Here is an 18261-nt window from a genome sequence, read left to right on the forward strand (position 1 = left end):
ATGTTCAGTCTCTTCCTACAGAAATTCTGATCTGCTGTAAGATCTCCTAAAAATTGATTTTCAATGTCGATGTCTTGCTTGATATGATTCATCTTTCTGCAATAATGGAGAATGATCTAATATGCAAGTAATATATCTTTGTGACTATGTAAGCAATATATCTGCTGTGGCAAATGATAATGAACTGTAAGTATCATAGGTGGAAAAATCGCCGAGTACTCGGTGAGTTTCAAACACTCGCCTAGTTTTTAAGCTCGGCGAGTTTTTCGCCATTTTACTCGCAGCCTCAAAAACTCACCGGGACAGGAAAAAATCACTGATTACTCGCCGAGTAATAAGGGAAAACTCGCGGTTTTTGTGGCCCATGGCTTGTGACGGCTTAAAAGGGAAAAAACTCATTTTCTTTTCATTGTTTGTTGCATTTGTGTTCTCTAGAGCCTTCAGGTGTGGAGAGAAGAACGTTTGGAGGCATTCTTAGCTGATTGCAAGTGATTCAAGGCGGATTTGAGTGGATTTTAGAGGATTCTAACCGGTTTTAGAAGACAAATCTCTTTCCAGATATGTTCATTTTATCATGGTTTGAAAACTTTTTATAGTTTCTATTGTTTTTGTTGTTGTTTGTAAATGATTTCAAATCATTTAAAAGCATTTTAACTCTATGTTTGAATCATTTGAAAGCCATTCAGCTATATGTTTCGCAATTTTTTTTTAATAATATGTAAGATTTTCTAAAAACAAACTCTAGTTGTTCTAACTTTGTTAATTCATTTTTCTATAAATTTATGTGTAGGGCAGCGATCAAGCATTAAAAAAACACGACAAACCTGTAAGAAGAGTGGCCACAAACACTATGCCCATCTAGATATATAGGCACTCGGCCTAAAAATGCAAGAGATAAGGCATGGCGGTATGCCTATGAAGCTCCAAATGATGTTGGAAAGGTGATATGCATTCCATGTGAGAGACTTATTTCTGGAGGCATAAACCGCTTCAAATACCACCTTGCAGGTATAAAGAAACATGATTCAAATGTTTGTCTCAAGGTAACTAACAAAGAAAAAAGATTCATCAATGCCCTACTTGCAGCTGTTGAAGAGAAAGAATTGAATAGGGAGAGGGCGAAATTAGCTATGAGGGTAGCCATAGCTGAATCTAAGGAGCTCCTTTTGATATGCAAGAAGAAGAAGCACTTGAGAACATACCAAGATCTCTTCGTGGCCCACAGATTCGCAAACAAAATGCCTCTTTTTACAGTTCCACTTCTTCTACATTTCTTAGTTCTTCATCACCATCCGCATCAGGGATAGGAAGTTATTTTGTGCCCAGGAACACCGCTGGATCACAACCATCATTGGAGGGCACTGGATGGTTCAAGGAGTTGCATGAGCAAACTGATATTGCAGTAGCTGATTTTTGGTTTTTCAACAATATCCCAATGTATGCGGCTTATAGTCCCTATTGGTTCAATTTGGTGAATGCAATTTCACTATCGGGCAAAGGGTACAAGCCGCCTAATCATAGGGATATGAGTGGAAGGTTAGTATTTTACTATTTAGTAATTGTAAATAATTGTGATTCACTTCAATTAATTGTTATATTTTATATCTTAATTGTTATTTCTTATTTTTTACTAATACTTTATTACACCTAAATTTTGTAGGTTGCTTGACAATGCGGTTGGTAGGGCAAGAGTATTGATAAAAGACCAAAAGAAAGAGTGGAAGAAGTATGGCTGCACCATTTTATCTGATGGGTGGACAGATGGAAGAAGTAGAACCATTATTAATTTCTTGGTTGCTTGCAAAGATGATGTGGTGTTTTGGAAATTTGTTGATGCCTCCAACAAAGTGAAAAATGCACACACATTAGCTTTAATGTTGGAGAATGTTGTCATGGAGGTGAGAGTAGAGAATGTGGTGCAAATAATCACAAATAATGCAGCAACATATGTGGCAGCTGGTAAATTTTGCTTTTTTATGCTCAATATGAATCATGAATGTAATGCTATGGTATTATTCAATTTGGATTTGATGTAAATACTAAATATGGAAAGTTCATAACTAATTATTGATTTTTACTAATCTTTTAGGTAGAATCCTCCAAGAGAGACATCCCACACTTTTTTGGTCACCTTGTGCAACACGTCCTTGACCTTCCTTTGGAGGACATAGGAAAACTTGATTGGGTGAGTCTAGTTGTGGAAGATGCTAGGCGAGTCACCAAATATATCTACAATCCCCCATGGGTTCTCAGTTTGATGAGAAAGATCACTAAAGGCAAAGATTTGGTGAGACCCGCTATGACAAGGTTTGCAACGGTGTTCTTGACGTTGCAAAGTATTCTTGACCACATATTGGCTCTGAAACAAATGTTTGTGTGTGCTGATTGGGTTGCTTCATCTTACTCAAAGAAGCCCGAAGGAGAGGCCGTGGCACAGATAGTCTTTGATGTTAGTTTTTTTGCAAAGGCTAAGGAGATTGTGGAGGTAACTTCAAGAATCAAAACATTATATTTTTAGTTGATTCAAGTTTTATTATTAATTCATAACTTACTATGTTATTAACTAATTTGTATTTTTCAAATTTCAAATGTAGATGTCTATGCCCCTAGTTAGAGTCTTGCGCATATGTGATGGGCAGTAATCCCCAATAGGAGGTCTTTATAAGGCCATGGGTAGGGCCAAAGAGGTTGTTAGAAATTACTATCATGGGGACAGACTCAGATTTGACCCCATTTGGGAAATAATTGATAGGAGGTGGAACACTATGCTCCACCAACCCATTCATGCAACAATGTACTTCCTCAACCCCATATTCAAGTACTATGATTGTCCTTGAAGTTGAGATTTTACTAAGACTTTATTTTACTTTACTTTTTAAGGTTGTGTAGTAAGACTTGATATCATTTTCTATTTGTTTTAGGGCTGATGACTCCTACTTAGATCCTAATGGAGAGGTCATGGAAAGTCTCTCTAAATGCATTGAGAGAATGATATCCAATGAAGAGGAGAGAGACCTTGTTGTGACTAAACAACAAGTCTATGTGGAATCGAGGAGTAATTTGTTCTCTTCTATGCTACAAAGAGAGCAAGATCTACTTAAGCACCAGGTAAAGCGTCAAACTCTAAAACTTTTGCAAATCGATAAGTTGTGTTTTTGATTATCTTTTTTCATTGCTTTATAACTTTTTATATTTTGTTTTGCAGATTCTTGGTGGGCAAGTTGGGGTGGCAATACCCCTAATTTAAAGAATTTTGCTCTCAGAGTCCTATGCCAACCTTGTAGCTCATCCCATTGTGAGCGCAATTGGAGCTTATTTGAGTTCCTCCACACAAAGAAAAGAAACAAAATGACTCAAAAATGGCTTAATGACCTTGTTTATGTTCACTATAATCTTAAGTTGTGCATAAAAAAGGCACAGAGTTCAACACTACCTGGTCCACTTGATCTGGATGAGATAGATCCTTATTCTGATTGGACAACACAAGAGCCAGGTCCATTGTTTACACCAGATGAGATTGCTGATTTGGAGAGGTCGGCCATGGAGAGGGATGCTAGAACTGATTTTCGTTTCACAATGGATGACATTGAGGACGAGGACGATGATGATTCAAGCTCAGAGGACGAGGCATTACCAGTGCCACATATAGGAGGAGATACATCCTCTTCTAGGATGTCGAGCCAGTCAATAGGGATGTCGAGCGAGGAGGCACAGCCACAGAGTTCACAGTCATGCAGCGCATGCCCTATCCCAGTGCGGGGCACTTCTTTGAGAACTAGACCCCCTCGCTTTCCTGCTAGTGCAGTTGGAAAGAGGAAGATGTGATTGTATTGATATATTTAGACTTTTAGTATTTACTTTTGGTTTGACAGATTGAAACTATTTACTATTTTGCTTCCTACCATGAGCATTCCGCATGAGAATGCAATTTTGTACGCACTATGCATTTATATATATCTAAACTCTGCTTGTTTCTTTTGTGTTCTCTTTAATTAACTTATTAGATGCATCTTCTCATTAAATTTTGCAAAATAAATGTTATTTAAATTAAATTTCAGCGGTTTTTTAGGTTCCCGAGTTTTCCTGAGTTTTTTTTAAAAAATTGCCGAGTTTTTCCCGATTAAACTTTTGGGGGGCTTGGCGAGTTTTCCAAGTATGGTAAGTATAATCAATCTGCAGGAGAAGTAAAATACATTTAATGATTTCGATGATTTACTTTCCTTCATCGATCTTGCATATTTAATATTTTCGAGGGTTGTAATGAGATCGGTTATGATCTTTCAACTTCAGGAGGCATGATTAGTAATAGTTAGTATTCACTAACTAATCTGATCCTTATGAACTTGATTAGATTAGTTAGTGAATACTAACTATCTTTACCATCAGCAATTAGACTGAATATGATGCTTGATTTGAATATGTATATGTATGCAAGAAATTCATCTTAGTTAGATGACTGTACTAGTTCAAGATCAGTGAAATGCATTTTGAGTTTGCTATGATATGCATATGTATGTGAATGTATGTGGAACATACATTCACATACATGTGCAGTTGCAGTTCTTAGAGATCTGACCGACGCTACTCATCAACACAGAGATAACTTTGTTATCTTTGTTTGTAAGCCCTACACAACCTTTAGAAATTGAGAAACCTTAATATTAAAATACAATTAGATATGCTATTTTACATTTAAAAACATCGAATAGACCCAAAAAGAAATAAAAAAGCTTTAAAAAAAATAAAAAACACTGACGTGGCATGCAAATTTGCTCCACATTCACTCAAATTCTGTCCGGACTCGCCTAGGATGGGAAAAGTCGCCGAAATTTGATGGAAAGATGGGCAAACACCGACTTTAAGAATTTAGATAGAATGTTTTAGTTAGATGCCATTGGATCGAATGTGAACTGAAGCTAAATTTGGTACAAACTGAATTCCAAATTCCATATCTAGGCAGAAAATGTGGTAACATGGTTGAATCCCATCGGATTCGAAGGAGGGATGATTCCTCTTTGATTTGGCTTTTGACTCAGTCGTTTTCATTATATATTGACAAAGTTATTAGCATTTTATTGAAGATTGTCCAATCCCTGACTAGGGTAAACAGCGACTTAACAAAATGGAGCTTTGCAATAGTCTACATGCAATAAGGCCCCAAAAAGATATGGTACTTTGGAAAGGAATGTGTTGTATTCTACTCAATGTGCAGGGACCCTTGCAACAGGTTGGATGTGGAATGGATCTATGAAAGGACTGAGAAAGTTGTCATAGTTTGGATAGTGACAGGGTAAGTTGTTCGAGTCTTTGTATATAGTTGTTGGTAAGTAATATGTTGGGGCTGTGAGTTGTAAGGAAGAAGATTGGAAGACTAGATAATGTCCAAGTGATTGGAAGGGGGTTGTGATCCAGTGCAAGGCTAGATTGTTGATTGGGTGCAGAGATATTTAAGACTGTCATAGTTGGACAATAGGTATATTGAATGTTGTTCTTAGTTAGGAGAACCATGGATGGGGATGTGTCAGGAGTTTGATGCATGGGCAACGTCCATAACATTATGAGGGTTAGAGACCCAAGGGTTAGGGGGTTTGATTAATGGTAAGCCCTATGTGTCACCAAAGGAATGGGGCAGCAATTGTGAATGTAATGACATAGTTGTTTAGGCAATGTTGGAGCCTTAATAATTGAATGATGAATGTTTGATAGGATTAGAGGGGATAAAGGAATCCAAGTAATGTTTGTGGGGAGCAAGATGTGTGTTTATGCTGTCATAGGGGACCAAGAAGAGATGGTGAATGCAAACAGGGATTATGGTATCAATAAGTTATTGAATGTGATCAACAACTAGGATTGTGATCAATGGTTTGATACTGAAGAGTGGAGTATGGAGGTTTGGAGAATAGGTCAATGTTTGCCCTGACCATTAATAGGTATTGGAAGTGTGAGGAGTGGGTGGACAGTTTGCGGGATCCTTGTATTGATCCTGTTAGTGAGTTGGAACAGTGTCTTCGAGGATGAGAAATGAGGTGAGGAGTTGTATCTCATTGAGAGATTGAAGAATTTGTCCTTGTTTGAATGGACATGCTAATTGGGTCCACTACGCCTCTACATCAGCCCAAGCAAACAAATGGAACTAAGCAGAGTGGTAATCTCAATAAAGGAAGTGTGGGAAGAAGCTCTAGTTCCAAAACAACCTTCGGGTTACAAAAGACAAAAATAACCAGAAAAGTCAAAGGAAAATGCTTGGAAGAGTTTTTAAAGTTAGCAACCTAGAACTAAACCACAAGTCGTCAAATGGTATTCGCGGTTCGAAAGATAAATTGGAACATCAAAGTAAAGGGGGAAGATGACTTATACAAGAGTTCAAACATGATGGTCAGAGTTCAAAGGAAGAATAAGAATAATTGATTTACAAATGATGCTAGAGGGAAGTTGCAAAGGTGAAAATGCGGAGGAAATTAAAGATTCCAGAAGTACCATCAAAACTCGAAGCTTGAAGTGTGGGAAGAAGCTCTAGTTCCAAAACAACCTTCGGGTTACAAAAGACAAAAATAACTGGAAAAGTCAAAGGAAAAAGCTTGGAAGTGTTTAAAGTTAGGAAGAATAAGAATAATTGATTTACAAATGATGCTAGAGGGAAGTTGCAAAGGTGAAAATGCGGAGGAAATTAAAGATTCCAGAAGTACCATCAAAACTCGAAGCTTGAAGTGTGGGAAGAAGCTCTAGTTCCAAAACAACCTTCGGGTTACAAAAGACAAAAATAATTGGAAAAGTCAAAGGAAAAAGCTTGGAAGTGTTTAAAGTTAGCGAGATAGAACTAAACCACAAGTCGTTGAATGGTATTTGGGGTTCGAAAGATAAATTGGAACTTCAAAGTAAAGGGGAAAGATGACTTATACAAGAGTTCAAACATGATGGTTAGAGTCTAAAGGAAGAATAAGAATAATTGATTTGCGAATGATGCTAGAGGGAAGTTGCAAAGGTGAAAATGTGGAGGAAATTAAACATTCCAGAAGTACCATCAAAACTCGAAGCTTGAAGTAGAACAAGTTAATAAAGAAAATGTTCACAAAAAAAAAGGAAAAAAGGCGAAAATAAAAAGAACTTTTGGAACCATCATCTAAACCTGATGCAGAAATAAGAACTCAAATTTAAGTGATGAAGTGGCAAATCCAAAGGGTGATGTGTCTCGATGTTTGAAGGTTGGAAGAACATTGATTGGTGGTGAGACTAGCATCGATGACTCAACTTGATGATCATTAAAGGAGCAATTTTTATACAATTAAAAACACCCACCGAATTATTTCTTGCAATTAGAAGTTGGGAGAAAATCATAGAGCTAGGGCATTGCTAATTTTTGTCTACAATAACCAATGACTAAAATCCAATGAGTCAATCATCTCTGTAGAATTATTTTGCTTACAATTTTAAATTGAGTTTTGTTTGCAAAATTTGAAAGCCACAATGAAGTATAGACATCTTGGTCATGGTGATTTGAATGGGCTAGAGAGTTTTTTATGTGAAATTGGAGATACTAAGATGGAGGAAGTAAATTTGGAGGAATTTTGGGGTAGGGTGAATGGACCTAATAGGCATCCCATTACCTAGAAACTAGCAAATAGTGGTTTGTTGCAACTTGTAGTCTTAAAATGCCCTCTTTTTTCCTCCAATCATGCTCAAAACTCTAAGTTGGCTCTAATTCTTTTCATAATGTCCCATTTATCCATCCATTTACCTAATTCACTTTCCCTCCTAGCCTCATTTCAGCCTTGATGCTTGATTTTCCCACTTATTTTTTCTATTTTCCCCAAAACTTTAAATACTTCTCAAATCCCACACAATTTACCTTGAAATTATCCCTTTCAAGTATAGGTTGCACTTGGGGCGACCTATATCAGTATAGGTCACACTTGTGGTGACCTATACCTTGGGATTTAACTTCAGTGACTATTGGGGCCCAATGCGAAGTATTTTTCTTTTCGGTGACATCCACACTCAAGTAACCCATCTACAAGCAAGCTACTATATATTCAAGGAGCTCAAGCAAGCAAGCAAGCATTGAAGGCATTCATCCATCATCCATCAAACGTTTATGCATTTCCGTCCATAGATCTAGCTTCTTTCTTCTTCAGAGACAATGGCCATCAAGGGAGGAGATCTACATTCATCTATTCAATTCTTTTGAATCTCTTCTTCAATTTGTCATTGAGGCAAATTCCAAGCATCCATTACATGAAGTTTTGTCTTACATGATTTCCTTTTGGTTTTTGTGTTGAGTTAAAGGTATTGCATTAGCTTATTTGATCCAAATACGAAGCATAATCTAATCTACATGGTATGATATTCTTTGTTTTTGTTTTATCTTTACTACACGATAGCATATCCTTTACTTCAATCCAAGGATAATTCCTAAACAGGGGTTTGATCAAGGCAAGCCCCTTCCCCCTAACAATTTCCCTTTCTCCCCCTAACAATTTCCCTTTCTCCTATGTGCAGGTGCAGATTCAGCCCTAGTCTAGAAGCACAATTTCAGTCATAGTCTCGAGACCTCCAGATTTAGCCCTCCTAGGTATAGGTCGCCTCAAGTTTGACCTATTTCTATAGCTCCCAATTTTTTTACAGCAAACTGACTCAACTCTCGGGTTTTTAGATCCCATTTTGTTTTCATTTTTATACAGTTTGACAGGGTTTCTACAGATCTGAAGTTGCTTCCTCTACTAACACAATTTCAGTCATAGTCTCGAGACCTCCAGATTTAGCCCTCCTAGGTATAGGTCGCCTCAAGTTTGACCTATTTCTATAGCTCCCAATTTTTTTACAGCAAACTGACTCAACTCTCGGGTTTTTAGATCCCATTTTGTTTTCATTTTTATACAGTTTGACAGGGTTTCTACAGATCTGAAGTTGCTTCCTCTACTAACCATCAAGATGAGTACATCTTCTTTCTCCCTTTTTTATAGCACTTACTTTGATACACTAGATCTGCTATATTGTTGTTTATCATTGCATGAGTGTTTACTTTTCTTTGCTTGCATACCTACACTCTTACATATAGACGGAAATGACCCTAGAATCATACATCCTTTTGCCACTAGATCTTGCATTAGCACCCCTTTCTCTACTCGGGTTACGCCAATCAGACTTAGTTCAAAGGAGTTACATTTTAGGGGCCCTTCCAATTTATTTGTGAAGTGGTGGTCTACCATTGATCACCATTTTCTGTTATACACAAGCTACTGGATTTCCTGTTGATGGAATGCATAAACCGCTATAACCCAAAAACCAGATAGATCAAGAAACAAAATGAGGAAGTTCTTATCACTCTAGAAGGAGAAACGATTCAAAGCTCTCTCTGATTTCTAGTATAGGAGATGTTCACACATTGGGACTTTACCTCATCATAATTAGAGTTTAGCGCAAAGAAAACTTATTTCAGAAATGTAATTGCTAGGGAGCGTTTTCAACCAAGAAGGCTGGGGCAATCAAAGCTACCTAAAACCATTCATAGTAGTAATCTGAAAGGAGAAATTGCAAACTTTTTTGTTCTTTTACATAGGTTTAGGGGAGACGAGGATACAATTTGTCTTGATGAATGGATATTCTTTTTCTTGCAAACGATCTTCTTTGGGTCTAATTACATGGATTGGGCTGAGATAATCAGTGATCGTATCCGCTAGTTGATCAATCAATTTGCCCTCTATAAGTTCTTTTACATGTCATCCTATTTAATTTATGCCCTAGCCTGCACACAATGTTGGTCAGGTTAGAATATGTGGAGGAGTTCAAAGAGGATATAAAGATCTATGATTTTTATCCTATCCAACAATTACATAAAAATTTATGATAATATCCGCAGGTTAAACGACACAGTTACAATGAAGCTAGTTCTAGAATTACAAGGATGCCCTGAAAGGAGGATCTCCCGTGAAGTGACCACAATGATTTTGGAGTATGGCAGCTATTTAATCTGATTCCCAACATTTACATACATAAGAATTGGTTCCTTTGATGACTTCCCTTGGAAATTACCTAGGTATGCGGATGACAAGATTGTCATGGTAGAATTGTGCAGGCAAATTTCTGAGGTAAACAAGAGGTGTGCAGATAGGCACAAAGCCACCATCCCTTTTCCTATGTTATTGGTGGCATATTCATGTTCTTCAAATGCAATTAAGGTTACTAAAGTTGCTAGCAAATATGCAATGGAGATCTATGATCTTTTAAGGCCACATTTTGATTCAAGTAATTACGTTAGAGATAACTTGCAATTAGATCCTGCTTATCATCATGTACCTACTCTAGAAGATTTCTAGGTAAATCATACTGATGATTGGAATCCTACGAGTCTTGCCAACTTGATGTTGGTTATCCAATTGGTTATGGCCAACTTGACAAGACTGATCAATTCGATTCGAGTCTTCTGCAATTTTGGCTTTGCAAGACCAAGGTGGGTATACCTAGTCCTGAACAAATTGCTTGAATTTAAGATACTTAAAACAGATTGGTTAGAATGCAAATGCAATGAAAGTTTTCCAAGTGGCAAGGATTATAGAAAACTTTTGACTTACTCAAATAAGTACAACTTTTAATGATAACTTCTAAATATGAATATTTCGAACTTGTACATCCTGAAAAATAATAAATATGATTACTTGAAGTGAAATGGTTAAAATAAAAGTGTATGCGGATTACTATATAACCGAATATATTAATTTTCAATGGATAGATGCAAAACAATTGCCAGCATATAGATAACAAAATCACAAGCAATGAAAGACCAATGCTTGAATTCAAAGGGGGGTGATAGAGTCAATATTATAAGCTGTAATGTACAAATTTATGAAATCTTATATATTTTGATTATAAATAATTTAATCATCAAGATGTGAGGAATCAATTGCGCAATTTCAAACTAGTCTATAATGTTTTAAACTCTTATAGAGACAAAATAGATATAGATATGGAAACAAACTAATATTTCATTATATCTGTAATTATCAAGTTTGAAAAAACTACAATTGATTCATTTCACTTATCTGATATTAAATTATTGACAGAAATGAAAATGTGCTCATAAAGGACACAACTATACAATATTTAGATTCTAAAGCTTCTTATAAACAAATAAAATGAACTTCTTCCTGGTTATGTGGGAAAAGAAACAATGAAGACATCCATTATGGTTGCTCAATCCATTGCCTTTCAATCAAAGTCACATATAAAATGTTTTCTCAATGATTATCAATTGTTGTACTTCTGATTTCACATCTCATATTTATAAGAGGCTAAGAGATGTTGGTTGCTTTTCCAAGGACCACACCCTTCCATAACAAATAACTAATCATTTCAAAGTTTTAATATAGCTTAGATTTAGCAATTTCATGATTTTGTGTCTTATATTTTAAATGATGGCCGAAATCTATCTGAACGGTTTGCTCGACATTGGAATAGAACAAGGCTCCATATCATTTACACACTGATATCCTTTCGATAATCCTTGATGCCAACGAAGAAATAATGGTGACGTTGATGAACAAATATGATGTATATCCCCAATTTCCTGTACAGTGTGCATATAAGATGCCCGGAGATACTTCAGCAATTTCTTTTTGTCGTGAATCTCTCTGTTTCCACGGTGACGCTCCAACTTATCGGGCTTATTAGATATTCTTTTTCTTTTTAAAAAAATCTTCACCGACTTCAAATTCTCTCTCCAGTAATTGTAATAACAAGACTAATGACATTGTGTAATATGTTTGGTGTTCATGGCGTATCAGATGATTTTGGAAATCCTTCATTCTTCATTTCCAGGGATACTCCCTATTCACAACGAGTGGTGCTAAGAGACTCGCCTTTCTACAGTTATAGGCGGATAGTGCAAGGATTTTTCATATGTATTAGAAATGCTTCTGGATTACCCTTCAACTTGAGTGTTTGTTCATGGCATTGTTGATAATATCCACACTTCAGTGCCTATGGTTTTCAAAATAATTGCTCGGGAGTGCACTTCAAATAAATGAGTATAAGTTCAACCATTATCCCCTTTTTACTGCCAATACAACAATCATGGAGTAAATCACCCGATTCATAGATGTAAATAAATACCTCAAATTATATCGCTATGGCCACAAGAAGTTGTTTTTAAATGTCGAAATTTTAATACACAGGATAGTATAAAAAATGAATCCAAACAATTAAGGGGAGTGATGGGTAAAAGCTCTTAACTTGTGTTTTATCAGAAGAATGAATTGGCATCCAATACCATGCCTGGATTAATTTTTCAATGCAATTTCTATACAAATGCAATCATTATTTTGCCGCCCCTCATTCTGCCATCCACGGGATTGTCAATATAGGTTCTGCATGCCCATCAGATTTTGTTGATACAGTACATACTCCTGCTGGAACCCCGGTAGTATCTTGACCTATAATCGGTTCTGTTTTCAAGCACTTTAAGATGTTGATTTTTTTGGACAAATGATCAGGGAATGGATTCCTATCACCCCTATCCATAACATAAAACTGGAATAAATCAATTAGGGCTAAATTGAACAACCTGCATATCAAAATACAGTAAAATCTTAGAAATTTTATATAAGAATGATGATTCATGTAAAACTGTGACTTGGAAGTATATAAGAAAAAGGCTCATCTTGATCAGCATTAACAAACACAAATCACAATATAAATGTACAAGATAGAAAAATAAAGTTATTCATAAAACTGAAGATTAAACAAGGTGCTCAAATGGAGGCCCTGATCTGTAAAATTCTGGTCTCCATCAGTAACATCGATAACCCATGTTTCCAACATCCATATGCAAGCTCGTCAAGTGTTGTTGAAGGAGGAGATGGGCAATCACCTGAAAAAGAGCAGGGCATAAAGGCTACTTGTGGGTCCGACTTTGTACTAAAGATTGACTTAACAGGGGATAAAGAGGCTGAAAAGGAAAGAGTGAAAGGTTGAGGAGTCCAAAAAGAGGAAACAAAGAATCTTCAAGGAGATACTAATCAGAGAGAAGAAGCAACACAAGATCCTCAACCTTCAAGCTCTAATTCTGGTTAAGTAACTAATTTTCCTTGTACCAAATCAACTCAAAGTGTTGCTCCATCTGTTAAGAGAACTCTTTTTGTCAATTATAAATCCTTATAAAGAGCGACCCAAGTTCTTTCCACCCCAACATGGATAGAAGAAACCGTGGAGAGAAAGAGGAAGAGAGAATCAAGGAAAACAACCTTCAAAAATTCAGTCTCACAACTACTCCAAACTACACAAACCTCAAAAGCTTAGAAGCTAAGGGCTACCTCTCACTTTTGTTGAGGATGAACAAACAGGGCACGTGTTCTTTGAAATGGCCCAACCAATACTGCTAGAGGACCCTGGCACAACCGCAATGACTGATTTCCATATAACAAGGATAGACACAGGGGATCCCAAGTATGATTGAGATATGGGGATCTGGGAGTATGCCATCAGATGATACACAAAAGATTGGAAAAGACAAAGATGGACAAAAAACAGCTGAATGTTGTGTTTGAGTTACTATCAGAAATCTTCAAAAATTACTGGCTCCATTGTCTTCTCAGATAGAGGGTACGTCGGATACCATATTAGATCTAACCACTGATAAAAACCTGACACTAAAACAAATAGCCATCTTGAGAATGCAACAAGAGGATGGATCGAATATCTAAGAGTACGTGGTTTACTTTCAATTGACAGGTCAAGTGAGTCTTATGACTCCTTGATGCTAGCTCAAAACCATTTAACATAAAAATAAGGATGGCTAAAATAGAAGAGAGCACCTGCAAGCAGATGTGAAGCAAATCAAGGAAGTGATGGACATGAAAGAGGGTAATGCTGTAAAGCTAGGTCTGTTACAGTCACCCAATGAGCCTTTCCAAAAGTGGATGTTTAGTATGTTGTATAAATGTGAATGTATCTCTAAGAGTGTTAAGAAATTGAAAGAACTCATGGATGGCGCCAGGGAGAATATTGATCGGATAAGAACATATTTCTCAGACATTGGCTGTGATTTATATAAGGAGATTTAGGAGAGATTACTGTGGACAAACTGAAAATAATTTATCAACAGAATATTGATAACATAACTAGCCCACAGGTGTACTGCTGCAAAATTGACGCAACTTATATGTGGTGTGGTAATCATTACCTAGCTTTCAAAGCTAAAGCCAAATAAATAAAAGAAGATACCATTTATTGGGTCATTACAAGCACTGATGTAAATGTTCCTGAAATTGATGATATTGCTCATGTGACTGTAGCTGTGCAAAATTACAAGGAAAGTCGGGCGACCCAAGAGACAACTGCAGTGAAAGAAGGGGAAGCAACACCCACTTAACACCTGGGTTCAGAGTTATTTTTAGTTTTGAATTTCATAATTAGCTGGCGTTTCTAAAAGCCTTTTCTTAATTTTATTGTTTTAAGTGGTTTTCTTTTAAAGACAATTTCTTTGCAACTGTTTCAGGGAGACGAAAAAATTATATATCTTGATTCGAAACTCAACAAAAGGGATTAGCAGTTTTTGGTTCAAATTACCGCTTTTACTTTGACAATCGAATGTGATTCAAATTTGGAATAATGCTGTTGTTCATTTGGATTTCATTCCCTGTTAATGAATGATTGAAAATGGAATAAAAATGAGTAGATTGAATTATCGATGTTCAACTGTGTTTTGAAATCAACAATTCTGATGTGTTCTTTGAGCCACTGTTTACTCTGTTCTGGTCAATTTCTTTCAATTAGGCAGATCTTATTTATATAATTTGGAGTCTGTTATACATTTTCATCTTTGGATGAAAATGAATGTTCATGGTGTCATTCTATATATATCTTTAAACACTTTAAAAAATTGCTTTAGTATTTCTGCAAATACTTCATGGTGATGAGTATTCATTAAGGCCTTCCTCTGCTTTTTGGTTAAAAGCAAAACCAATTAATTTGTTTGAAAGTAAAAACTTATACTTTGCATATCTGTAATAAGGCAGTTGTACCTTGTAATTCAGAGATCAAACTACTTAATAGTTTTGTTCAACTGTTGTGGAGTGAAGTGGTTTCCAGGACTTGAATCATTTTATTCAAGAAGCCAATTTGTTAACCAACAAGATTGTTCCTTTGCCTCTCTAAATTCACAGGTCTATGGGCTATTCCAATTCCATCATTCCTTGCTTGATTTTGGTGTGTTTTGATGATGAATTTGATGCTTGTAAAACTCATTGTTGCTGTCCTAGACTCATCCTTACCTCCAACATTTCACCTTCTTTGGGTTCAATTTTCAACTCCCCATACTTTCATGAAACTCACCTTCGTAGGGAGGTGAAATTTTGATGTTTGTTGGGATTTCGAATCCTGAGTGGGGGTTGGATTCTGCCCTTCTCTTGGGATTATTCTACTAACCTAATGTGACAACTCAATCTCCCAATCTCCATTTTCTACCTCAATTTAAATTTAATCTGCCTTGTTTTGGAGTCGCAAAAACCATCATGGTGACCTTTAACATCAGTTTGACTTTCATTTGATTTACTCACTTTCCCTGCTTATCTAGAAGGGGGAACTTGCGTTGTGTTGAGATTAGGAATTTTGACTAGGACGCAGATTCTGGCCCCAAGTCTGGATTTTTTCACTTTTCTTAGTTTCACTTTGCTAATTCAGGCATCCCCCCCCCCCCCCCGCCAACCCAATTTGTATTTCATAATCCAACATGACTTTGAAAGGTGATTCTCATGCCTTGTTCAACCTGATTTATATTTTGGTTGACCAAAATTCTTTCCAAGTTCTGATTTTTTGCTCCAAATCAGAGCACTTTCCTTCAAGATTTTATTTGATTTTCATCTCTCGTTCTCAATTTTTATCATTTTATCAACTTGGAGTTTTAGTTCATCATTGAAATACCTGTTGGCCATTTTTGATCCCATTTCCCATCATTGATAACCGATCTGAGAGGTCTTCAATGGGCTGAATTCTTTGATGTGGGTTAACACGCTCTTCGGTCGGGTCAACATCTTGTGTTAACGCGGTTTCTTCATAAGCCGAGTTGGCTTGGTTTCTTCATGTGCCAAGCTAGTTCAGCTTGTTCATGTGCCGAGTTGGCTCATTTTTTCTTTATGTGCCGAGTTGCGGGTTAACGCACGTTTTCTCTGGGGTTAACATTTCGCGTTAATCATTTTCGTCATTTCGGAGAGTGACTTTTCTGCTCTTTCCAAAATCGTGAAATCGTTGTTATCTCTTCAACCAAACATTCAAGAAATGTGCCGACCAATAGTTTCATGCCACGTGGCAGATCCTCCTTGTGCTGGGCTGCTTTTAATTAGACAGTGATCGTATTTTCGCATCATTGTTGGGGCCCCTTGCAAAGATACGATGGCCGTTAGATTTGGAAGCATCTTCAAATATTTACGAGTGCATTTCAGCCATTTGTGGTTATGAAGAAGATATGCATCTATGGTTGGGTTTTATTCACTTGTTGAGGAGATTTTCTGTAGCATCTGGGTTGTCCATATTCAAATGAAGATCTACATCGATGGTTCACACCTTTTGGGGCAAATCAGATTTATTCCACGCGGGTCAACTCTGAAATTTTTGCGGCGGGTTAACTTGAGTGTTATCCCATCCCGCGTTTTTTGATAGCACTGTGGATTTATTTGTTGTGGCCATGACATGTTACAAGGACTATTCTTTAAGGCTGAATGACATTCTTTGGCCTTGTTTGCATGCCATCTATGCATCTCCATGCCTCATTAATGATTGTAATGATCAAATCTCATGGGATTTGATTTTTTACAGCTGGGTGCATTTGTTTTGTCCTTCCTATCACTTCATTACGGCAGGTTGATTTCAAGATCAGATTTAGTTCTGATATTTATTTATTTCTGCTCTCTACAGCTGGACTCCACCTTGGGTTGGGGTTTGAACTTCAACCTGAACTCTTTAAAAGGCAATTGTAAATACTTTTTTTGGGTCTTCTCGATTCTTTCTATTCTGTTATGTTTACTTGCAGCAGCCTTGTGCTCTGCAACTGTATTCCTTACCTTCCATTAATGAAATAATTTTTCTTCCTTACCTCTTCTTGCCATTTGTCAAACGTGCATTTATCTTGCCTTTTGGTGGGTGTTTCTTTCTAGTTTTTCAAGGTTTGTAAGTTGTGTCCAAACTGTTGATGGTTGCTGTATATGTGAAGTTGTCTTTCCTTTCAGCACTTGATCAGTTCCGAACCTGCATGTGAGTTCTTCAAAATAGAATAGAGCCAAGAGCTGTATATCTGGACTTTTCATTGATGTGTTGTGTATACATGGACAGAGTCATAACCATATTTCTATCTCAGTGCATCACCCCCCTTTCCCTCTCTGCATTTTAATTTCAATCTTCTCCCTTTTCCTTCAAAGTGGTAGTGTAGGTGCACCCTGATAGTAAGGAAGTTGGCCTTCTTCAAAGATTCAACCTCAGAGCGGAAGTCCCACACTTGGAGGTCGTTTTCATGTTACACAAGGTCGCTTGAGGGTCATACCTTAAGAAAGGGTGCAGACTTTTGTGTCAACAATACCTCTAGGCATGGGCAGAAATTTGGGGTTTTTTGAGATTTTTACAAGGATTGGAGGCAGAAATCTGGGGTCTCTCGAAATTGAGAATCTTGAAAGTAGTGGGATTTTGACCTCCTCTTGGGATGACTTGAGTCATCCTCTCATTGATTCCTTTGGTTCTTTTCCTTGTAGTCACTTGGAAACCATCTCGATTTGGTCGAAATTTCAGGGGTTGTTGGGATTGTGTGGATCTTGAGACAGTCAAATTCCACCCCTCAGGATTTTAATTTTGCAAGTTGACTCCCAATTCCTTCAAGTCAATTTCTTCAACTCGGAGGGCAAAGTGATGTATATAAAATATAACATTTACGTATAAGTTACTTGTCTTTAAGTTATATTTTATATAAATACTCTTAGGATGTTTGAGATAGGTTTCAACTTTATTGGAGTTATAGTAAAGCTTTTAGATTTTGGGAGTTTCAAAGACATTCCAGCCTTTGCCAAATTTCAGGATTCAACACAACTCCATCAACGTTACCCCCTACAACCTCTCTGGATTCTCTAAGGTGAAATTGGAATTGGAACAAGGATTTGAAAAGGTTCTAACTCATTTCATCACAAATCCCTTGATTTCAACTCCATATCCTTGACATGCTTAGCCCAACTCTCAGTCACACCCTAGACAAAATTGAGTACCTGTTGATGTGAGTTTTATTCCACTACA

General features: G+C 36.9%; 1 protein-coding gene across 6 annotated transcripts in view; it reads left to right on the top strand.

The window, feature by feature from the left end:
* Window positions 1–18261, top strand: part of LOC149571210 (uncharacterized) — an 87738-nt gene that overhangs the window by 53128 nt on the left and 16349 nt on the right. The window contains exons 1-7 of one of the 6 annotated variants that reach the window (XR_016359780.1): window positions 543–1008; window positions 1087–1536; window positions 1661–1959; window positions 2090–2485; window positions 2595–2794; window positions 2922–3108; window positions 3206–3975. The exons of 2 other annotated variants lie outside the window; for them this stretch is intronic. Coding sequence is in view for 2 of the 4 variants with exons in the window: in XM_089812788.1 (XP_089668914.1) it covers window positions 1172–1536; window positions 1661–1959 (664 nt within the window). In the remaining 2 variants the exon portion in view is untranslated. Of the gene's footprint in view, window positions 1–435; window positions 1537–1660; window positions 1960–2089; window positions 2486–2594; window positions 2795–2921; window positions 3109–3205; window positions 3976–18261 lie in introns of those variants that run through there. 3 more of the 6 variants (XR_016359779.1, XM_089812788.1, XM_089812791.1) reach the window with 3 other exon arrangements.

This window comes from Cupressus sempervirens, chromosome 2, assembly GCF_028749045.1.
Source record: "Cupressus sempervirens isolate cs-2001-9-10 chromosome 2, ASM2874904v1, whole genome shotgun sequence".
NCBI lineage: Eukaryota > Viridiplantae > Streptophyta > Pinopsida > Cupressales > Cupressaceae > Cupressus > Cupressus sempervirens.